The 25,276-nt window shown below is 35.8% G+C and overlaps 1 protein-coding gene across 2 annotated transcripts in view; it reads left to right on the top strand.

Moving 5' to 3' along the window:
* LOC133527598 (G-protein coupled receptor dmsr-1-like) overlaps window positions 1-25,276 on the top strand; it is a 120,155-nt gene that overhangs the window by 90,253 nt on the left and 4,626 nt on the right. For both annotated transcript variants that reach the window (XM_061864675.1, XM_061864676.1), the window contains exons 5-6: window positions 1,257-1,359; window positions 22,323-22,710. In XM_061864675.1, the coding sequence (XP_061720659.1) occupies window positions 1,257-1,359; window positions 22,323-22,710 (491 nt within the window). The remainder of the gene's footprint in view (window positions 1-1,256; window positions 1,360-22,322; window positions 22,711-25,276) is intronic.

Raw genomic sequence — 25,276 nt, forward strand, 5'->3', positions numbered from 1 at the left:
ACTTGATTGATGCCTGAATACATACTTTCTGAGATTCGAATTCAGGACATCTAGCTTCTATGCAGACTAGCTTACGGAGGCTTAGATATTATGTGGCATACTATCTCAAATTCATGGCTTGTTTACCCATTTTAAACGTAAACTGCCAAATAGTTCCGATTCGCTCCTGCCTTCTGTACCCCTAGTGTAAATTTAGTCGATACGGAAACGTGACGTACGCGTTTGCGTTAAGTCTCATTTTGTATGGGTTTTTGAACAGCGCGCCAAGCGGGACGTTTTGGAAAGTCAAAAATCTCATACAAAATGACACTTAACGCAAACGCGTACGTCACGTTTCGCTGTCGAAAATATTTACACTAGGGTACTGTACCTATTCCTTGATAAATACGATATTGATCGGCAGAATCACGCAAAATATGACCGATCGATTTTTAATTTGATTTGTTTTATTGCTATCATCTATTTATATACTCGTATTCATTTAAAAAGTAACTATATAATATAAAAGAGAAGGACTCACTTAACGAGTTGTTTTAACGCCATTTTTAGGGGTTCCTTAGTCAACTAGGAACTCTTACCAATCTTACCATTTTAGTTGTGTTAGTTTAACCATGTCCGTTTGTCCGTCCGTGTCTTTGCTCCGTGATCGTTAGTGTTATTTAGAAAGCTGCACTTTGGCATGATTCTAAATCGGTAAGACCGACAAAGTGGTAAAATAGAAATGAGAGAAAAAAGTTTTTAGGGTACTTTCCTTACACGAAAATTGGGGTTTTTTTTCGCTTTTTTTCGTAGTGTGGGGTGTCGTTATAGCGTATAGTGTGAGGTCATCACAAACCATTTTTGATGAAGAAAATATTTTTTAAATATATATAAACTCTGAAAGAAGAACAAAACTGTGTCCCCTTTACCTTTTGAATCTCGGATCTTAAAACGAAAAAAAAGTGAAAGTAGTATGATTGGTTATGTCGTTAAAATAGCTTACCTTTTTAAAACACGTCAAAATAGCTTACCTTTTTTCTAATGCTAAAAAACGAACTATAGAGGACCCTACACGGAACATGGGCCGATATGCTCTTGGCCGTTTTTTTATTTATTTTAAAAGTTTCATGCTATACCAAGTTTCTGCCTGCCTTAGGTGGTTTGTGTTGCCATATTTTTTTACGTCTCACTATGATATGACAAGATTTTATCTAAGCCAATTAATATTTACACTGCTTTCCTACTAAGTTTTTTGTTGAAATGGATTTTTGTTGCAGGTACCCTTCATACAGCCCAATGCTGTGCACTGATCGTCGTTGCTCCATGGCGATTCTTATTAGCTTCGTCTTGCCACCGATTCTTTGTATTCCTTCATATTTTGTAAGTTATTATTCATTTTTTAACGTCACGTTAATAATGAATATTTGAATTATTTCCTCTTGGGTGAATTCATTTGTATTTTTTTTTGCAAACTTGTTTTTAATTATTGTTATGTTTTGCATCTTACATAAAAATTTTAAGCTTGTATAGATATATACATATAGGTGTCGTGTGTGGCAAATTATCTGGTGCCTGTTTCGCACTGAGCAGGTTGGCGCGTATCTTGCCTCACCAGTAGCTAAGGGCTAGCTACTTCTCGCTGTTCCTTTCGGTGATGTGCTAGTCTAGAATTTTGGGGCACAGCTGCGGAACGGCAGCGTGTATTCGTTTAACAAAAATGAGCAGTAACGGATTATATCATATGCCCCATATTATGGTGGCCCCCGGTAGGTAACTCTTCATAAATTTATAGCAACATAATGACATTCACATCACAATACCTATTTGGCTATTTTACATAATTAAATATACGAGTATTAGAAGTAACATACACCTATTTCCAATAAAGACATTTAAAATCTGACGTATTACATAGACACACAAAAATATGTTAGGTTCGACATGTTGTTGACTTGCGAAACTCAACAAAACGGTATCTATTGCGGGGCTAAGTGTCTATAATAAACTACCCAACAATATTAAAAATATTGAAAATGACCTGATATTCGACACTTAATTTAAAAATAATGGCTTACTACAAATGCCTTTTATGACATGTCAGAATATTATAATATTGATTTAATTTTATATTTTATTTATAGGATATTTCAATTGTGTTGATTATTTTAATATGGTTTTATTTATTTTATTTGAATTGATGAATATTATTTAAATTAATTGTAATTCAATTGACATCGACCTAATTATATGAATTACCCTTTTGACATGTAAAATTTGTAATTTTATGAATAAAGGAATATAAATAATATGAATATGAATACGGGTTTACGACGCCGGAACTCTTTCGTATCTTATTGAATGCAGCTGTTAGGCTGTTCAACGTAAAGCTTTAGTACAACTCGGCACTACTTCACAAAGAAGTTTATTATCAAGATTCGATCAAAATATAACTTCAAATAAAATGGTTCTCAGGAGGCACCCTCGAAATCAGAGAGGTGTCTTACACAGAAGTCTAACGGCGATCACACTTTTTGATTTGTATGTCCAGGTTTAAATACTGTTCCAATCGGTAGGCTGATTGCCGTAACGGAACAAAGAACTATGTACAACTTATTTTTAAAACAATAAAATTCACACGGTTTGATGACACAGTTAGCTGTTGTGTATTTCCTAGGGTTTCCGAGAAGCTACTTGATCTTGAATTTCTGAGTAAATCCCACTCTAAGTATTACCTAAGAAAGTTAGACGAAGTTTGCATTAAGTCGGATCAAATAAGGAGGCCACAGTTCCTCTAATTCCTCTAAACGGATCCGTGATCGGTATAGTTTAAGTACTCCGGATGACGAGCCGGCTTGGAAACCGTTTTATGAAACACTAAAGAGTAAAATCAATATCACAATTTACAGAAACTCGCGTTTAACGTTACGATGTTAAGCTTCACTTTTATTGGTCGTTAAATATTGTACTTTCCAGAGTTATCAAGGTACATCGTTTCTCGTAATATGCTTTAATAGACTGTCAAACAATTAATAGAATGTTAAATTATATTACAAAGTTGTAGATTAATAAAACATAAATGATGACTATATCCACTTAGCATGTGGCCACAGAAAATAGAAAAATGGAGCAAACAGGTTACTCTATGGGACCCTAGAGGCTGTCATAAATAGAAAGCAAGCACATCCAATTACTAGATGGAATGATGACATTCGTCTGACTCTGGGGCCATACTCGATGAGGGTTGCTGCAGACATAGCCCAATGGAGACAGTTGGAGGAGGCCTATGTCTTCGGCACACCGAACTGAGGAATATACTTTAATTATAAAATACTCAATTGAAATTTATATTGTTCAGAATAAATGGCATTAATTATATCCACTTAAATATGTATGTGAACGGCCTGCGATTATAGGTTATCTTCTACTCGAAAATCGAATATCCGTCTGAAATCAAACACCTTCGTTCGTAGTACGGCGAATTCGGTACCATTTAAAAGTTTAAATTAGTGGTTTAATTAAGTTTACCTATTTTAAGACTAGCGGTCCTGGCGACTTCGCACCGCCTGTAATTAATGTCTTGTTAGCTTTTAGCTAAATTTAATTGCGGAATTGATTATCGCAATTAAACATTTTATTAAGAATACCGACTTCAAATAGAAAAAAGCGGCCAAGTGCGAGTTGGACTCGCCCATGAAGGGTTCCGTACCATTTATGACGTATTAAAAAAAAACTACTTACTAGATCTCGTCATGCCCTCCCATCTCGAACTAGTTATAATTATTTCTAAATCGATATCAATAGATGGCGCCAAATGTCACAATCAGCCATTACGAAATTGTTATCCTTCATATTAAGAGATATTTAACGTGCCATAAATTAAAAACACTATAAATGAAATGTAAACATTAATAACAACACGAATTCAATGCATTAATTTACAAAATTTGATACCACATTATTATATTGCGAGTTTTGCGACTGACTACGTTATGGGCAACAGCGCACGACGGATATAGCTGTCGAAGTAATAATGAATATCGTCACTAGATGGAGCCACCCCGATTCTAGTACGTTTTACGCATGAATCGAGTATTCAACTGGATCAGCCATGAGCGGTGGAGGAAAATGACCGAACGGGATATCTTATTTATCTTTCAGTAGGAGTAGTAAAGAAAGCGTTATTATTGTTTGTCCTTGTCACATAATGTTGAAATGTGAGGACATTTTTTTATTCCCACCGTGAATTTAGTATAGTTTGTGGTACCTACACATAACCCGACCAAATCTTATACCTTTAAACGAGCAATTCTTGTATATATATTTCCGGGATCTCGGAAACGGCTCTAACGATTTTGCTGAAATTTGGTATATGGGAGTTTTTGGGGGTAAACAATTGATCTAGATTAGTCTTATGTTTGGGAAAACGCGTGTTTTCGAGTTTTCATGCGTTTTTCTTTCGACGCAGAATATGGTCGCTAATTTCGTGTTGCCGGCCACTGTCCGTCTGGTCCAGCGGGTTAAGACGCGGACTGCTAAACAAGTGTTACGGGTTCGAATCTCGCCCGGTGACCAACTTTTTTTTTAAATATATGTTCAAGTTTATATATAATTTTTTAATTTTTATTGTTTTAGACAAGTTTAATTTAGTAAAAAATGTAGTTAAGATTATCACCTATACACCACCATATTACAATAAATAGTTGTAACCGAGCTAAGCTCGGTCGCCCAGATACTTATATTATAGATTATGTTGTCAGGGATCTTAAAATGTGTTTTTAATTTCGTCGCATTGCGTAACTTCTTAGCTCAATAGTGGGACCAGAGTTTTGCCCTAAAAGTAATGATAATTCTAAAGATGGAAAAGTTATGCTTATATGGCATGGGACATATTTTAAGCATATTTGTAATATAAAAGTTAGAACGAGCGTCAGATATAAATTAGGTATATATATTCTTTTATTAATGATTGTTATGTGTTGTCGAGGGAGGTAAAATAATGTAATTCTCAGTATACTAAGTGATTTTTTTTTTATAATCTATTATCCTCATTAAACCAAGATTAAAATTATGTGGGCGCCATCGCCATGAGGGATTTTGCCTGGTGTTTGACGGGGTTTCTTTGGCTACCTAGTGTGTGTGCACTGTTGTGCATCCATCCAAAAAGGCATAGCGATCGGTACGCTCTGGTGAAATAGTGGGGCACTTTAATTACAAAAAAATAATCTCTCTCACAAGTGGGATCCCCGGATTTATGAATATAAATTTCGGTACTTCGAAATCAATTACCGGAATTTATACATAGATTAATTGAAAAACCAAATAAACCAGTTATTTTTAAAACCAAATAAAGTTAGGAGAAAAGGTAATTTTCGCCGGGGTTCGATACTCGGACCTCCCGCTCGCTAGTCTACGCATCTACCGCTGAGCCATTGTGACAGTTAATGCAGTTACGAAAATTGCTCATCAGTTACAACTGTACCCTTCATAGTCATGTAAGTCACATGGAATTTGCAACCTTAGCGCTATGACGTATAAAGTTCACAATAGGATGAATTTACTTAATCATTACATGGTTTTTGAATATTGAATTAAGGTGCAAAGTTTAAGCTTCAAATATTTAGATTTTTTTTTAATGTGATAATTTGTTAAACTAGAATTATCTTTTTGTTTTGTGGACATTAAATTAAAGTTATTAAATCCACGACAATACCTCTAAGTTCTTAAGTTAATAGACAAAGCTAAAAATTTTGAAAAGTAGGATAGTTGCTTAAAAATTAATATGCGTTACGGAAATATTAAGGAAAGTTAGAAATTTCTGTGAATAGCTTGCATTATAATAGTATAATCTATTTTAAAAGGCGCCAAATTCATAGCCACGCGCGCTGGACCGTCGACGTGCCGGCGCGCGCGAGCCAATCGTAGCCGACCTAGTGGTAGCGAGCGATACAAGGCCCGCTATGCCGCGCAAGCGCTGCGTTTGTCTTTTAGAATCGTATTAAGGTTTAACCCTCCATAATGCGTGGTTTAAAACGCACATAGCCCATTTTTTGAAGTACATATCGACACAGTATGACTCTAGACACAAACTTTGTGGCCCTAAAAAGTGCTTCAACTGGTCAAATGTAAGCATTGAAAGCAATGTAACAACACGAGTAGGGTTGCAAAGCGTCCGTCTAGCGGCGAGACCTTTAGAGACCCTCGTTTTTGATAAATGACCGGTCATTTGTGACATTTATGGTCATCTTGGTCATTTAAATTTACAGGCTTAGAGCAATAATTAATTAGTCTTATTTGACGTTAAACTTAAATGAGTTAAATTTTTAACTGCTTCATTCGCGGCAGCTGACATTCACAGGGCTTCATTATGCATCTTTCTCAACTATATTGGTGATAAAATAGAAACCTGGTGCATCTAAATAAGCTGCTCTAACTCTATAAACTATCATCATCTGACAAAATATCAATCAAAAGACGAAGACTGATATTTATTTACCAGTGTGCGTTTGCAAAGTTAGATTAAAATACGACGTATTATATTTGTAGGTTCGCATTTGTTTTTAATTTAATATGGGCTCATTTTCGATTTCATATTGTTCGTATCGGAGGAACCATAGAGGCGTAGGCGAACCTTACGCAGCCCCTGAAGGCCACCGAGGTGCATCTGTGTGCGTAAGCATACAACTAGGTATTATTAGCGGTGCACGGTGGCGCGAAGGACATAACCTTATTAAGGCGCTACGCGCCGTTTTCGTCGAAAAACGGTTTCTAGTCTAGAGGCTATTTCTTCTAAATGGGTTAACAAAAAATTGTGGAAAAGATATATATGAATGAATGTTCATTTTATGTACAACAATAGCATAATAGCGGAGTGGTGTGACCTTTCTGCTGGTGTCCCCCAAGGAGGGATACTCTCTCCTCTCCTTTTCTCGATCTTCATTAATGGCATTACTGAGTCCTTAAATTGTAACTTCCACCTTTACGCGGATGATTTACAGATTTACGCAGCGGCTAGCATTGATGATTTTTCATCTTTAGTTGATAGAATAAATGGCGACCTTGAGTCAATTCGTTGCTGGGCGAATAAGTTTGGTTTGAAAGTTAATACAAAAAAATCGCAGGCAATTGTCATTGGTGGTCCTTATTTTGTGTCCAAATTGTCAGAGATGGTGGTACCCAAAGTGCGTTTTGATGGAACAATTATCCCTTTTTCTTCTACAGTTAAGAACTTGGGTATCATCATTGATCAAACCTTGTCCTGGTCAGCTCATGTTTCTGACATTAGCAATAAACTTTTTGCGTCTCTCCACTCACTAAGGCGTCTTCAAAATTTCCTTCCTCTTCAAACCAAAATAACTCTCGCATGTTCACTTTTACTCCCGTTGTTAGATTACGCTGATACTGCTTTCTTGGACCTTAGTGAGGAGTTACTGGACAAACTCGAGCGATTGCAAAATATTTGTATTCGATACATTTTCGGTCTACGTAAGTTTGATCATGTATCCCAGTTTCGATCTCAGCTTGGCTGGCTTCCGATTCGTCGTCGACGAGATGTGCATGTCCTATCATTGCTTTTCAATGTTCTATTTAATCCTGCTTCGCCACCTTACCTTTCCGAAAGGTTTAGTTATTTAGCTGCTGGTAGTGGTCATCGCCTTCGATCAAGCACCAATCTTTTACTCACGATTCCTTCCAATACGACGCGCACATACAAGAAATCCTTTACTGTCCATGCCGTCAAGTTATGGAACGAGATTCCGGTGTCCGTGAGGCAATCCCAATCTGTAGCATCACTCAAGGAGAAGCTTAAAAAATTGTGGCTTTCCGATACTTTGGTTACGACTTCCTAGTTCTTTGGAGTACTTCTACTTTTTTAATTTCCTTTACTTTTCTGGTTCGAATTCATATTTATTTATATTATATATTGAATATTTATTTATTTATATATATATGTATGCATTATTTTATGGTTATTTTTCTATCTATGTATATTTGTATCAATGTGTATTCAAAACGTGCATTTCATTAATTTCAGTGATTGTACACTTTTGTTTGTGTTTGTCATTCATTCACCGTTACTTCTGTTTTACTCATTTCCTCAAAGGTTAACTGGAAGAGATCCCATACAGGGATAAGTTCGCCTTTGTTGTATTTAATTTACTCTGTAACTGTGTTTTTCGTGTTTTTATTTCTATGTACAATAAAGTATATACATACATACATACATACATAATTTGACTTTTATCGTAACATTTATAGTTTCACGGCAAAAAAAATACACATACAAAAAGACACAGGCAATTTTGCGGGTAACTTTGCTCATTTCTACTAAATTAATCGATTAAATTATTTTTAAACTAAAAAAATATTTTTTTACAGGTTCTGCGAATACAACACAGCTTTTGCTAATCAGTTAATATTTTTTTAAGAAATCGATCATTTTTTGACATTTCGTGCGTATGCAGCTCGAAAAAGACGTGAACGTCAGTCGTGTGCCAGTTTTTAGACGAGGAGGCTGTATCACTTGTCGCTCCGTGCCTTCCTTGCACTATGAATGCTTGTGCATTTCCCAAGTGCTATAATATCGGAGTAATTGCGGCCAAAGAATAAATAACTGCAGAAAGCTGGGTTGTGACTCGCTTTAGCGCGCGAAACATGGTGTTTCGCAGCTTATTGTTATGAACGTAATGACACTATTTCCACTTGTGTTTGAGAAAGCTTTTTTAAATATATGTATAATAAGTGTTTTCTAATATGCGCGGACATATAGGCATTCGAATTTTGAGTTTTGTAATAAATTTCGATTCCTAAAAAAATATAATTAATTGATTAACATAGGCTATCTATTTACGTTGTATATAGATAGTTGTTTCTTTTTAAATTTAAAAATAATTAATCGATTAAATTCAGAAACCATAAAATTAATAGGATTAATAAACTACCTATTAAAACGTGGTTAGTTTTTTCTAGGATTGTAAAAAAAAAGAGTATAAAATCGGCGCTCGGCAACATAAATATTTATTTGCGCAATAAGAAATAAAAAAATCACTGTTATGTACCTTAGTTTCGAATACCTCCGAACGTGGTGCAATTCGGAAATTATACTCTACTCTACGAAATTAATTTTATTTTGGAAACTAATAATGTAAGTTATAAGGCTGACAATCGCTTTTGTCGTCGAGATATGAACAGGACATTTACTCAAACGGCTTTATACCGGCCTAAGCCGCCAATTTAATATGAAAAGTTAGTATCGGTGTAACATGCCCCGGGCGCCGTTTCATGTTTAATCGTCTGAAATTCATAGATTAGCATAAAAATGCACGTAAAACTCAATTTCAAACAAAAAATCTTAAAATTACAACTTTGATTTGCGTGTCTTTTTCATAGAAACCAAAAACTATTATTTTTATTAAGCCACACTCGATACGGATATATGAAGTGTGCCACAAAATCATAAATAATTCGTGGTGTATGGTGTATTTTGTATGTGTGTCCTACTGCGAGGTTACTACGGTACCTTCACCATATGCATGATCTACTCATATCAAACAACAAAACGTCTGCAAAAGATGATACTCAAATACGAGTATAGCGCCACCCGCGCGCCTCTGCACTGCATCTTATTCTTTGAACGTCGTTGCGTGCGATCGTCATGAGACATGAGATTGTCGCGGGGACAGAGCGCTTAGCTTCGCTCCGAGGCCCCGACGCTCAAGGGCATTGGGCCGACAATCGTCTTAATACTTGCGACTTACGTCAAAAAACATTATCTATTAATCTATTATTTTGCTTACGTTGTATATTCATACGGAAAATTATAACATAATTGCATTGTGTAACTGCCTTTTGTACGACAATGTAAATTTTTAACATGAAGTTAACTTTTAATAGTTTGAATTGATTGGCAAGAATCTGAACAATAAAAAAGATTTTTATTTATTTAATGGAGTTAAAGAGGTATTGAGGGTATTCCCGTATATTTTTCGGTCAGTTGAAAATAATGAACTCGAACGTTACAAGTTGATTGTTTTCTAATAAGAAATCTTCATTACATTTACAAAAAAAAAAAACAAAAAAAAAGACCGACCGCGCTCGAGTAAATCAAGGTCACGTTTTTTTTTTGTAACTTTGTGACCCTGCTACTCTCTTACATATTGAAAACCACCTTGAGCATGTAAATTAACATACCTACCCTTATTATTTCCCCTCCTCTTTTTTTCTTTTTTTCGGATAATACATGGTGCGCGACTGACTACCCGCTGACGCGCTCCAGTGACTTTAATTTGATGTTTTTTTTTACATGTTGAATAATCTGTTTATATCATATATCAAAAAATATAAAAAAATAATTACATGATAGGACAAGTATGGCTACCATGAGTTGACATTTGACTTTTACGCCACAGACTGCGTGAACTCGATCGCACCAATACCTACTTTAATGCGAGCGAGATAAACTGCGATCAAGTTCAAGCAGTCGCTAGCGTAACCGTCAAATGCCAACTCATGGTAGCCGTACTGAATAAGCTACAAAACACACTTTGATGGTCAAAAAAATTAAATAAAATAAATACGAAATAAAATTATTTTATTTATTAATTTAAAATTATGTAAAAAAACGTTACACGCTTTTTTTATTGCAATGTTAGAATGTTAAACACGCAAAGCAACACCCGTTCAGAATCAAGCTCGTTCATCCGCACAACTCGCACAGTGTTCAATAGCGCGAGTTGCGCTAATCGTCTCTCTTGTCGTCTAGGTAGTGACACTGACAAATCAGATAATGAAACGATGGGAAGGTACGGTACGCAGAAACCTAGTATTTTTCAAGCGACCCATATTTGAATAACGTCTTTAAGAAATATCTGTAAAAATCCGTACTCCTTTTTAAACATTCTAGCTCATATTATGATATAGTACATGGGCGACCGAGCTTTGCTCGGTTATAACTATTTATTATAATATGGCGGTGTATAGGTGATAATCTACATAAACTTAAAAGTAAAATGTGAACTGACAATTATTATTATTTACAATCGATTTTAACCTTACAGCACTTGTCACAGAGTAACGCCATCTATTGTCAATTTCTCTTATTACATAGGTAATTTTTTTACTAAATCAAACTTGTCTAAAACAATAAAAATTTAAAAATTATATATAAACTTGAACATATAAAAAAAAACAAAAGTTAATCACCGGGCGACATTCGAACCCGTAACACTCGTTTAGCAGTCCGCGTCTTAACCCGCTGGACCAAACGGACAGTAGCCGGCAACACGAAATAAGCGACCATATTCTGCGTCGAAAGAAAAACGCATGAAAACTCGAAAACACGCGTTTTCCCAAGCATAAGACTAATCTAGATAGATTGTATACCCCCAAAATCCCCCATATACTAAATTTCAGCGAAATCGTTAGAGCCGTTTCCGAGATCAGAGAGAGGTTATAGTTTCGCTTTTTGAAAAAAAAAAACATTTTTTTTTGTTTTGCACATTCAAAATAGGAAACCTATGAATCTAGTTTGTCATTGTGTTAATAACCTACAACTAAATCATGGAAAAACTTTTCTCTTTTTGTATGGACAATCACGTGGTACACTTCCCTCTTAAGAAGAAAGTGGAGGACGCACGCGAAATCACCTTTTCATACAAAAATAGTCCACATTTTTCTCTCTAGATATTAACATTATTAAAAATATTTTGACACAATTTGTTGTATATCAACCACAAGTATGCCTCTACGTTTGATTTTTTTCGATAGGAGTTAAAAAGCATTAAAAAAATTGTATGAAATCTGAATTCTATTTTTCGCTCCTAATTTTTATAATAATACACAAATCGAAAAAAGTCAAAAGACAAGGTATGTTTAATATACATCAAATTACTTAAAAATATTTTCCTAAATGTCAACATCCAGAGAGGAAAATGGGGACTACGTTTGTATGGAGAACCGGCCGTCCTCTTTCCTCTTAAGCACTTATCACGCTATAGCCACATACGGAAATCGCAAGTGCGTAAACTGTCTAACGAGACACTTCCATATTTAGGTACCTATTTTTTGTAAGTGGTGGCCTTTATTTTTTAACACAAAATTATCAATTGATCATCCTTAAAAATACTCATTCCTTTCCTGTATACATGCTCTTTTTTATATTATAATAAATCTAAGACAATACTGCCTAATATATCTCTAGGTAGGTACCAATATATTTTTTTATTGAATATGCACATATTTTTTACTTTCGATTTTGACGAACGTTTTAAATCATTTGTATAAGCGCAACCTTGGGCCTCTCAAGGCCACGTGCCGAGCAACCAATGCAACGCTTAGCGCCAAGAGTTATTAAAACAAATCATACCGCTTAATGCCGTGTTCTTTTTGCCCTAACGTGAAGCGCCAGGTACTAGATACCTTCAAACCAGCATAAGAATCCTCTTTGATTATGCGTTATTGTGTATCTAAAAGTCATAGTTACGCTGGTTTACTCGAATGGTCGTCGCGCTGAAGCAAGGTAAGCGATAAGAACACGACTTGTGATTTGTAACGAAACTTTGATGTCTTAAAGTACCAAATCAAACTACTATTTATAGTACAAAAAAAAGTAACATAAAATTATAATTGACATCATAATTGTAAATTGACTTAATTTGTAAATAAATTTTAATTTCGTCATCGATATCTGAAACGCCATCTAGTAATAATTGACCTTAACAATATATGTGACCTCTAGGTTTAGTGCGTGAAAGCTACAACAGATGTCGCAAGAGAGGTATTTCGACGCCATTTCAACGCATGTTAGTTGTGAGAGTTTTATTAGCTCCGTGCGCCATCTAGTTCGTTACTGTGAACTAAAAAATAGCCTACAGGTATTGGATACTTAGGACGGTGCGCGTTTTTAGTATGGGATTGGGTATCTGTACTAGTATTATATGATCTGTGATCTCGTTCAAGCTAATTTTCCGTGGAAGTTTGCATGGTAATGTTTACTTACATCATATATTTTTTTTAGGTTTATCATTCTCTTATTTTAGAAGTTACAGGGGGGGGGGGGGGGGGGCACACATTTTACCACTTTGGAAGTGTCTCTCGCGCAAACTATTTACTTTAGGAAAAAATATTAGAAACCTAAATATCATTTTTGAACACCTATCCTGATGATAAATTTTTTTTTGAGTTTCAGTTCTAAGTTCAGGAACCCCCAAAATTTATTGTTTTTTTTTCTATTTTTGTGTAAAAATCTTAATGCGGTTCATAGAATACATCTAATGACCAAGTTTGAACAGTATAGTTCTTATAGTTTCGGAAAAAAGTGGCTATGACATAATCGGACAGACAGACGGACATGACGAATCTATAAGGGTTCCGTTTTTTTGCCATTTGGCTATGGAACCCTAAAAAGATAATATTATCAATTTTATATGCGCTACCAACTAATATACGCTTGAAGGCGGTGCCAAGCCAGATAGTTACAATTCCGGTCAACAGTACCCTTAAAGAACGAATGGACAGCTTTCTTATTTCTTATAGGCGCAGTAGATTCAGAAAACGGATTAAAAAAGTCCTAGAAAGTCGTAGCGCTTTTTTGGATCCCAATGCGGCTGCCATACATTTAATTAGCTATCTTGAGGCCTTTCTCTAGGGACTTCAGTGATGATTTGATTTATTTATTTTCATAACGATAAATTAACTAACTATCTCGATTATTAGTGATTCAAATCCTGAATTTTGACTTTCGCTTGTTAGAAAAAAATCATGTAGACTAAAATGTTTAAAAAATTAGCGAAACTTGGAAACTCAGCAGCGATTACTTTTTATTTTTAAAACACACAAAAAAAAAACATGATAATATTATACGCGCTTAGTGAAAGTGAGAGAAGAAGACGAACTTAATGCACTTTAACCGCAGGGTCGGCATTCGATTCGACAGTGTGTCGATAATAACTATTTTAATGTTTTAAGTCGAGTAATGTAAAGTTCATCATTAGTGGTAGGTTATATGCAAGGGGATTATTAATGTAGTGGTAAATTGAACTATCGACCTGCCCCGGCTTCGCACGGGTAGAATATTAACAAATTATACACTTAATTTTCCTCAAGAAACATTCTATTGATAAGTGAAAACCGCATGAAAAGAAAGCATACAGACAGATGCGGTGAAGGACGTTGTTTTATAAGAAGTAGTGAAGTTTGTAGAACTGCAACCACTTCGATAAACTTCCACGCGAACTAAGTAGGTATGAAGCGGGCATCAGCTAGTGATTTCAGAAGTAATCGGTATATTCAAAAAGGTAAACGGTTGAAAGACTATGATCTTGCATGGGTGAATTATGCTCAATCACAAATTACGGTTTAACCTACAGTCAAGTGTAAAAATATGGGTCCACGCAACTCACTCAAAAATATGTCCCAGCTCTTAATTCGCCGACATCAATTTTATTCTATTCCTTATTGCTATTAACAATACAGTACTCGTATTGTGTTTGAGTATTTTAACATGGAAACTTACATTAGGAACATACGCCAAAAAACACCACTAAAATTTCAAAAAGCTATATACTAAATAAGTTTTTGGCAAAAATTTCATTTTTGGTACAAGCTTTTATCGCTGACTGTATTTTTTTTTCCACGGGCAACTAATACTCATCGAGACAATTCTAAAAACCCCAAACACAATTAGGTTGCGTTGTTTTATCACAGAGTTCCTATGGCTACCTCCTGTCTCCATCATCAGATCAGCTTGATGGTACCATAATATTGCATTGTCACCCGAGTTACATATGTATGCAAATTTTCAGCTTCATCAGAAACATACTGACAGGGCAAGTAAAATAAAAACTTGTAAAATTACAGCTATCACTACAAATTCCAATAATTTTTAAGAAAAAAAAAACCGTTTTCAATGAGGGAGATTGGTGAATTTAGATTTCATTCAATGAAATTAAAAAGACAGCGTCCTACGCCTAATTATGTATAAAAGGAGGTAACATGTTTTTTTTTGCCACTGCACCCACCTTGACACATTTCAGATTTGCCCTATGGTTGACTGGTAAGATACTCGCAATAGGGTATTCAACGATATTTAAGATAAATTATTTCACATCATGCATGAAATAAAGCATCAGATAATTATTAAAAAAACTAAATAGGATATAAATATAAAAATGTGCCTTGAAAACCTAACTGCTTGGCAAAGAGAACAAATTGCCAAACGTGAACTATGCGTCATTGAAGAGTTCCGTTCTGCTCATCATCAGCAGTTCCACTTCATCAAATGTCACTTCTACAAATGTAAATACTTGATTTGATAAAAAAATACAAAAATCACTATATATGTATGCCTTTCATATTTGAAGAGTTCACTCGATTCCTCATGGACCCCATCGTCAGAACTCGAACCTGACAAAAAATTGTCTTAAAAATCTAATTTACTTAACAAACACAGCGAAGAGGAGAAATCGCCAAACGTGTATTATGCGTCGTTGAAGAGTTCCATTCTGATCATTATCAGCAGTTCCACTACATCAAATGTCACTTTTTTAAATGTAAATGCTTGATTTGTGAAAGAAAATACAAAAAGCACTATATGTATGCCTTTCATATTTGAAGAGTTCCCTCGATTCCTCATGGATCCCATCATCAGAACTGAGTTTTGACAAAAACGGGATCAATCTCTATATATATTAATTCAAACAAAAAAATAATTTTCAAAATCGGTTCAGACATGACGGAGTTATGGAGTAACAAACATTTAAAAAAAAAACATACAACCGAATTGATAACCTCCTCTTTTGAAATCTTGAAGTCGGTTAAAAAGCTAGATTACATTTCAGTATATTAAGTAATATATAAATTAGGGGAACAAGTCAAAAATTCATGGCATGTACGATGTCAATTACATATAATCCAAAAATAATCTCAAAATAAATTTAAAAAATGTATATAAATATTATAGGTTTATGAACTTGGGTCTTGAAATATTTCATGAATACCATAAAAACAGCCTTCTAACAGCAAAGTTAACATAAGAGCTATGGGACATATTTTTGGGGAACTTGAGTGCACCCCATATTTTTTACACTTAACTGTACCGCAGCGATTGTATTAAGTAAATGTAAACAAGTAGAAAATACAGTTTATTATTTAATGGAGACGTGATTTCCGCAAGCAAACAAGCTTTTCTCTATAAGCTTTATGGAAGGCTATTAAGTTGGTCCCCCGTTGTGAAACTTAGCTCCAATCCAACCACACTTATGCACGCTTAATAGATTTAGAGGCGTTGACTAATTATTCGTCGTCTAAGTTACCATTTATCTACCCAGGTGATTTATAAAGATGGGAATTGCGTGATAGAATCAATTACCGGAAGCTTGTCCAAGGTTATGCGACTCGCACCTTAAATAAATCGATCTGTGACTGTTCATTACGAAAACAACCATTAATAATAGTTTCGAATCGAGACTCTAGGGAATAATATTTACTAGAGCTGTATACCTTCTGCCGTTATATAGACAAAGGTTATTTATTATTTTGTAGACACCGTAACTTTCATGATAAGCTATTAAGAAAATACTTATACTACTAAGTACTTTTACTACGAGTATTAAATAGTTTTACTAATGCGCTAAAGTAATTAATAACATCGATATAAGAAAAGACTTGTGTATCGGGTGGCCAAATGTTTTTAAATTTTAACTATATTAAGTGCAAAGATTATTAAGTATTGTTTTAAAAATATATTATGTAGAGTTGGCAAATATATGCTGAACATAATGCCTGCTAAATATCCACCACTAACAGCAGGAAAATATGTGCCCTTATCATCGCAATTTTCACCATATTTTCGGATATTTTCAGCGTTATCTTAGTAAATTTGTGTCGGATAGTCCATTTTAATCATTTATTTCATATACACGTATGTAACTTTAGATAGCCTCACAGAAATAAGTCAGGAGCTGCAAAATTGGGGAATTTAGTTCTAGAGGTAGACGTTTGGTAGATATTATCTTCCGTATACAATTGTCAATCCTGAATAATTTTATTTTCTGAAAAATATTTTGCACTTAATATAATTAAAACTATTGTATATATTATGAAATAGTAATCTATGTGCCAAATTTGAACTCACTTGCAAATGATTTAGTGGTCACTATGATTTTGTGATTTGCAATATCCTCATACAAATAAAAAAATGCAAAGTAACCTAAAAGTTTAAAAAAATCGACCGCCATATTTTTTAAATACTTCTAATAAATAAAACGTATAAAATGCCCTTAAAAACATTTCCAAAGCGGAATTATTCATAGATATTTTCATACAGTTTTGGTATGGCAGAATTGTTGATAACGACCTCTAAATGATGTTTAATTGTTCAAAATTTTGCTATGGATACTTTTTACGTATATTGGAATTAAAAACCCGCATGGAAAAGAAATTTTCAAAACATTATATTTTTGGACCACCTTATTTTACCGAACCTACCGAAAAGAAATCACGAAAATTGGTTTAGAAATGCGACCTGTACCCCTAGTGTAAATAAATTCGATTTCCAAACGTGACGTACGCGTTTGCGTTTAGTCTCATTTTGTATTGGATTTCGAAAGAGCGCGCCAAGCGGGACGTTTTGGAACCTCAAAATCCTATACAAAATGAGACTTAACGCAAACGCGTTCGTCACGTTATGATGTCGATCAAAGTTACACTAGGGGTACTGTACCCCTAGTGTAAATAAATTCGATTTTGAAACGTGACATACGCGTTTGCGTTTAGTCTCATTTTGTATTGGATTTAGAAAGAGCGCGCCAAGCGGGACGTTTTGGAAACTCAAAATCCTATACAAAATGAGACTTAACTTGCGTTAAGTCTCATTTTGTATAGGCGTTTGCACGCGTTCGTCACGTTATGATGTCGATAAAATGTACACTAGGGGTACTGTAGAGTAGAACAGACTACTTATACGAATCAATGTTTGCCTAACAGGCCAATTCTAATGTACACTGATGTCATTAGCATCTCAAAGATGCCATTCGATTATTGTGCATTTCGCTCGTACTCCGGACCTGTATTGGCGTAAGTGAGACGCATGATAACTAAATAAAATGGTTCATATACATTTCATATATGATTTGTGCAGTCTGATGTCAGTGTACGTTTGAAATTGGCCTGTAAGCTGTAACCGAGATGCTTCATACGTGGTTTGTTTGGTTTGCCAGACTTTTCAGTATTTTTTCCTCCTCAAAGTCCTCGAGTCGCAATAGAAAGAGTTTCATAGTCTAAGTTTTAGCGAGGCGATCCAAATTAAAAGGCTTTAGGATAATGTTAATAAGAGATATATTGAACCTGAGAAAGCGCAACGTATAAGCAACCTATAGCAAGTTACCCAAGGTCGACCATTAAATAAAAAATAAAAATAAAAAAGCCTTTAATTCCATTCTAATAACAATGATTAATAATAAATATATATCTCTAGCTTACATACTTAATTTTTATTATTATTATTAACTTAATTTAACTACTAACTAGCACTATGATTAGTGGACCTCTTCGCGAGTAAAGGCCTCCCCCAGCCGCCGCCATTCTGAGCGGTCCTGCGCTACATCTTGCCATTTGTGCGGTATGATATTGGTGACGTCATCGACCCATCTTGTGTTTGGTCTGCCAGATTTTCTTTTTCCATGTGGCCCTTTCCAAAGTGTTACACGTTTGGTCCATTTTTGGTCGCTCATTCTCGCTATATGGCCCGCCCATTGCCATTTCATTTTTAGACAGTGTTCTAATGCGTCGATGACTCTCGTCCTCTCTCGTATTTTTGTATTTCTCACTCTGTCTAGTCTTTTTAGGTTTAGTATGCTTCGTTCTTGGGCTCTTTGGCAAGTTTGAATCTTGTGTCTTATGTCTTTGGTGTAAGTCCAAGTCTGGCAGCTATCATACGTGCGTGAGATGCTTCATACGTGGTTTGTTTGGTTTGCCAGACTTTTCAGTATTTTTTCCTCCTCAAAGTCCTCGAGTCGCAATAGAAAGAGTTTCATAGTCTAAGTTTTAGCGAGGCGATCCAAATTAAAAGGCTTTAGGATAATGTTAATAAGAGATATATTGAACCTGAGAAAGCGCAACGTATAAGCAACCTATAGCAAGTTACCCAAGGTCGACCATTACTCTAAGCAATGTAAAGGTAACGTTCCCGGATTCCCAACCGCATCTGTGATAAATTGACGTTTCCTGTAGTCATGTAGTCATGCAGTCGGCCGCAACAGTATTGCAGCGCGACAATATTGCCGACTGAATTACTGTCGCAAATGTCAAAACTGGTGCTGCTGCCCGCAATTTTGACATTTGCGTCAGTAATGCAGTCAGCAGTATTGTCACTACAATACTGCAGCAGTAGTGCAGCTGCGGTCGGGCATACGAACGTTACCTTTAATTAACCCCTGCGACTGATGGATGATGACCGTCCATACTAACGGAACCTGACTCCTAGAACATGTAAGCTCTTTAGGACGCCAAGTTCTTGTGACAGTGCACTTATCAAATCTGACCATTACAACCGAAAGGCGAGGTAAGGATAGAATATTATAAGGAAGATACAAGAAACAGTCAGGACCTATATTGGTGCTCTAAATACCGCACAGCAAAGTAGGTATATAGCAAAATCAAATAATGTGGGTTTATACTGTTATGCGGCTCCTGACTGGTAATTTACCTGCTGGTAACTAACACCTACAGAATGGGATCCCCTTCCCGTTTACAAACGCCCACGGTCAGTCGGTCATCCCCTGAATGGTAAAAGTATCTCCATCTTCGTCGGGAAAAGGCGGGCCATCTGAGCTTCACTCTGTGGTGTTCTACCTCTATAGGTTTTGGTAATTTAATCAGCTTAATTAATTTTTAGGGTTCCGTAGTCAACTAGGAACCCTTATAGTTTCGCCATGTCCGTCTGTCTGTCTGTCCGAGGCTTTGCTCCGTGGTCGTTAGTGCTAGAAAGCTGAAATTTGGCATGGATATATAAATCAATAAAGCCGACAAAGTCGTACAATAAAATTTAATCTTTTAGGGTACCCTACACGTAAAATGAGCGTGAATTTTTTTTTTGCTTCAACCCTACAATGTGGGATATCGTTGGAAAGGTCTTTCAAAACTAATAGGGGTCTTTAACAAACATTTCTTGATAAAGTGAATATATTCGGATATAATTGCTCCGAAAGAAAAAAAATGTGTCCCCCCCCCCTCTAACTTTTGAACCATAGGTCCAAAAATATGAAAAAAGTCTTGGAAATAGAGCTTAAGAAAGACATTAAATGAAAACTATAGCGGATATGATCAGTTTAGCTGTTTTTGAGTTATCGCAAAAAGTTTCCCCTTCATAGTAAAAAGACGTACACCCAAAGTTCATCCCTTGGTTAACAATCTACCATACTTTAAGCTCCAGTTTAGCTTATTGTGACGGAAGAGTAACTACGGGACCCTACTCTGAGCATGGCCCGACATGCTCTTGGCCGATTTTTCTACATCGAATACCTTTCCTAAAATATCAATAGGAGATTTATAATAAATCGTTGAAAATCGTTGAATCGTTGATGTTCCTGTGAATTCGTGCCCTGCATTTTTGTAGACAAGATCTATAGCAGACATCGCCGGCTGTTAGTAATCTATCTGCACCAAAATTGTCTAAAATAGTGCCACGAGCCGTACCGTAACTTTCTGCCGCGACAGCCACCCCGAAACATTGCTGCCAGGGATGAGGAAAAATGTTAGAAAACGATTTCCCTCTTTTAGCTATGATATTCATTTTAGTAATTAAAGCAATATAACATATATTTACGTTAAAACTTCTGTTCCTAAAATAATATCATTATTCCGATCTACAAGAACGTCTGTATAGAAAAGCCAAAGTTGTTAAATTAATCTAAGTGCAAAAACTGCCTGAACCGAAAAATTCTGAACATGCACCACCATTGCACCCAATTTCGCCTGCGCGACTGTCCGTCTCCTTGAAATTTACGGGCTGAAAAAAGTTCAGACATAAAAACTTAAAATTAAACGCTTAGCTCGCGCTTCGCGCTCGCTTGATCAACAAACATAAGGCATTTAAACGCAAAAAAATATATACAAAAAGTTACAATTCAGGGGATAGATCAGGGACCTCCCTCTTCCTGTTACAAAGCTTGTCAATCAAAAATAGCAAATTAAAGTGCAAAAAAAAAGAAAAACAAAAAATAATTCATTACTCGGGGATGGAACCCGAAACCTTGAAGTGTTCTTAAAATTCAAGGGCCTAAGTTACAAAACGTGGCAAAGTCAGGTCCGAGAATTTGAAGACCGAATTATGTTATATTGCACACAATATTTTGTTTGGTTACGCGTGTGAAATTCAAACGCATAATATTTCGGTTTTTGACATACATTGATAATGTTATTTTTAAGTATTCGTCTAAAATGTCAGTGTTATTGTCTTGTCTAGGATTTTTTAAGTAATAATGAACGGAATGTTATTCTTTGCAGGCGAGTTAATTAAGACAAAACTTAACAAGGTGATAATTTTTTTATTTCTGTTCCTCATTGTAACTTGCTTCAATATCAAATAGCTAAATTGGAAGTCGTAAACGTCTCGCGTTATTGGTACCACGGTAACGAGATGCAGAATTATTTCTCATGCATTGAAAGTGGCTCATTGTTTTTCTGTAAAGCGGGCTGAAAGTGATGACGTTTCTGCAATAGGGCGTTTCTTTCCAAGTACCTACCAAATTTTTTTTTAAATCTGGTATTTACCTCACATTTCATTGTGTCAATAACGTACTAAAAAATATGGAGAATGCAAAATATTTAGAAGAGGAAAAACGTTTTCTCTTTTTGTTTGAACGATCACGATCCTTCTTAATTCGGGTGAAAAGTACACATTTTGACTCATACTATTAATAATCACTAATAAATACATATTATAGGACATTACTACACAAATTGACTAAGTCCCACAGTAAGCTCAATAAGGCTTGTGTTGTGGGTACTCAGACAACGAATATCTGTGCTCATCACACAAATAAATGCCTTTACCGGGATTCGAACCCAGGACCATCGGCTTCATAGGCAGGGCCATTAGGCCAGACCGGTCGTCAAAATCGATCGATGAAAATGATTATACAGTCATCAATATACTTCTATCTATATTTCTGTCTACTACTACAATCTATGTATATTCATTAAACTTGGTCGACTGTAGGTACCTAAACCACACAATAATTTCATTAGATAAAACTTCTCAAATAAGTACGTAGTTATCGGACACGGCTACTTCCCCTCCCTAAACTTTTCTAGCGGCACGAAACTTTACTGCAACCTTTCTGTTCCAGGTGTTCACAATACACAAGGACTTCACGATAGACGGGAGCTCGGGTGCCGCCATGAAAGTTTACTTCGTAGATTCAGATTTCGATGGCAGTCTTTACCAAATAAACTTCTGGGTCCACGCGGTTTTTATAAAACTTTTACCCTGCGTGATCCTCACTGTTATAAGCGCGTGGCTCATTCGGGCTTTGTATCGCGCAAATACCAGGAAAAAGGCCCTCAAAAGCTACAACGCGTGTCCGTCGGATACGACCGTCAATGGCAACGGAAACATTTTCACAAGAAAATCGACAAAGCGCTCAAAAGCCGAGCGGCGAACGGACCGGACCACTAAAATGCTGCTCGCTGTTCTCCTACTATTTCTAATCACCGAGTTTCCGCAGGGAATTCTGGGTAAGCGGAATTGATTTGAGATAAAGCTTATATTTTAACTGTGAATATATTATATTACGTATGGTTTTCATGTGCTTATTTAATTGTACGCTCAAAAACCATGTTTTATTGAAATACAGTTACTCTCGTCTCGACTCAAACTGACGCACATTTTACATAAACATGGTCAGTTTGTAATAATATCTTTGTAATTGAATTATGTTATTCTTTGTTTTTGGTTGAATTTTTTTGTATAAACCTCTATATCTACTTTAAAGTTAGTAGGTATATACTCGTATTATCTTTATTATCCACCAAAGTGCCAGTTTCTGATATACATATGCCAAATATAATGAAATTTTGAGTCCATGATAGCTGACAGTTTTGCCACACCGTATATTGTTGTTATACGTATGTACCAGGGCCGAAGTTTAAATATTTATTGTTTAAAGTTCAAAATTTTTGTTTATATTGCTCCCTCATGCTAATATTAGTGCCCGAGCGAGCGAAAGATTCCAAAATTGAACCGTAAACTTAGCGAGTGGCTTGGAATGTTCCGCGTTGCTAAGACTTTTAAGGCACGAAAGATAAGCAAACTTTCCTCTCGAGTGAAATACAAAATTGTTCACCACACTAACGCGAGGAAAATCAAACTAACTGTAAAACACTACAAATACTCATAAAACTCAAATGAACGTTATTAAATATTTATCATTCCAAGTTATCACTTGAAAGTCTCCTTTTTTAATACTACGTCGGTGGCAAACAAGCATACGGCCCGCCTGGTGGTAAGCGGTCTTCATTGACTATGGACGCCTGCAACTCCAGAGGTGTCACGTGCGCATTGCCGTTAGGCACTCCGCGCCCTCGTTGAGCTCTGGCAACGTTACTCACCGGCAGGAACACAACACTATTAGGGTCTATTGTTATTTGGCTGCGATTTTCTGTATGGTGGTGGAGGTGCCTCCCCAGTTGGGATCTGCTCTAAATAACATAATAACATCCACTATGCTGTACCCTACCACACAAAGTGAAATGACATTCACCTCTTTTTTGGACGTAGTTTAAGTCCTTAAACTACGTCCATGCCCGGGTCTATGGGAACTTTTATGAGGAATTTCACTCAAAATTTGCATTAGATTGCTTTGCCACTCTTGTGGATAAATTCAACTTTATCATCAGTTTTTGAAGTAAAAAGAAAGCCTTTACGAGTTATTGTGGTCAATAATTATATGTATTTAATTGTATAATAACATGAGAACAAAGCTACGTGAAATGCTACGGCGTAGTGCCTCTACGGCTTAAGCTACAATATTGAAAGCCAAGACAATGTGTGAAGCTTAAGTGTTGACTCGCGCGACGTCGTCATAAATAACAAAACAAAAGAAGCTTGAAGATGATCAAATTACACCTCTCGCGTCAAATGATGGTCCCTGTGACAGTGAATTTTTATATGGCGTTAGCAATCACGTTACTTCGTGGACATTTTTTTGATGTGTAGCACATTAATTTATTTCGAAACGTAACGTTTAAGTAATAAAAATACAGAAAAAATATATTTCTTCAATTATTTCTTTAAATTGAGCCCAGAGTAAAGAGACTTGAAGGAATTGTCATAAGGACAATTTATAGAGAGAGGTATAAATTTTGTAACGGAGACTAGCATACAAATTATAAATAATTTGTTGATATCGAAAATATTATTTTATACAAACGTGACATAGATAGAGCTTTTTAGTCAAGTATTGAAACTCTGTTAATCGACGAGATTCGACGGGTTTAAAAGTACATTGTGCAACCAGGGGGGTAAGTGAGAAATTGGAAACGGGGGTGATAATACCCGACAGCCGCAGGCTGGAGGGAATTGGAGGCCCGAATTTGTAATGTCCTTACGCCCGGAGTTACACACAATGTTTTTCATCACAATTGCGAAGAAAAAACGAAATGTTAAGCGAAACAAGGAAGAGGTAGGTGAGTAAGGTTGCCAGAGCTCATCGAGGGGGGGAGGGGGCGGGTTTATGGTCGGCAACGCGCATGTAACTCCTCTGGAGTTGCAGGCGTACATAGGCTACGGAGACTGCTTACCATCAGGCGGGCCGTATGCTTGTTTGCCACCGACGTAGTATAAAAAAAAATACGGCGACATTTCAAACATTCGTCCGCCATATTGTAATTTTTTGACAGGTTTGGCATCGAAGGCAATTTTAAATAAATAAAACATGAGGAAACTACTAACTATGAAAAATCAAAAATTGAAATGAAATTAAATTCAAATGAACGTAATAAAAAATAATCATTTCATCATTTAAAAGTCAATGCTACTAGCTAACATAAGGAAACAACTCAAAATTTGCATCTGATTACTTTGCCCCACATGTGGATAAAATGCAAATTTCTCATTCGTTTTTAAACAATCAAGAGGGCCTTTACCAGTTGGTGTGGTGAAAATTATTTTAAACGGTTATTAAATCAATAAAATTAAATATTTTAAAACACACGAAAAAACTACGTCATTACTTTAAGTAACTCCCTAAAACTCATTTATACCTACTTGAAAAAACATTACGCCTAATATGCCCTAGGGCAT

This window comes from Cydia pomonella, chromosome 18 (genome assembly GCF_033807575.1).
Source record: "Cydia pomonella isolate Wapato2018A chromosome 18, ilCydPomo1, whole genome shotgun sequence".
In the NCBI taxonomy this organism is placed as follows: domain Eukaryota; kingdom Metazoa; phylum Arthropoda; class Insecta; order Lepidoptera; family Tortricidae; genus Cydia; species Cydia pomonella.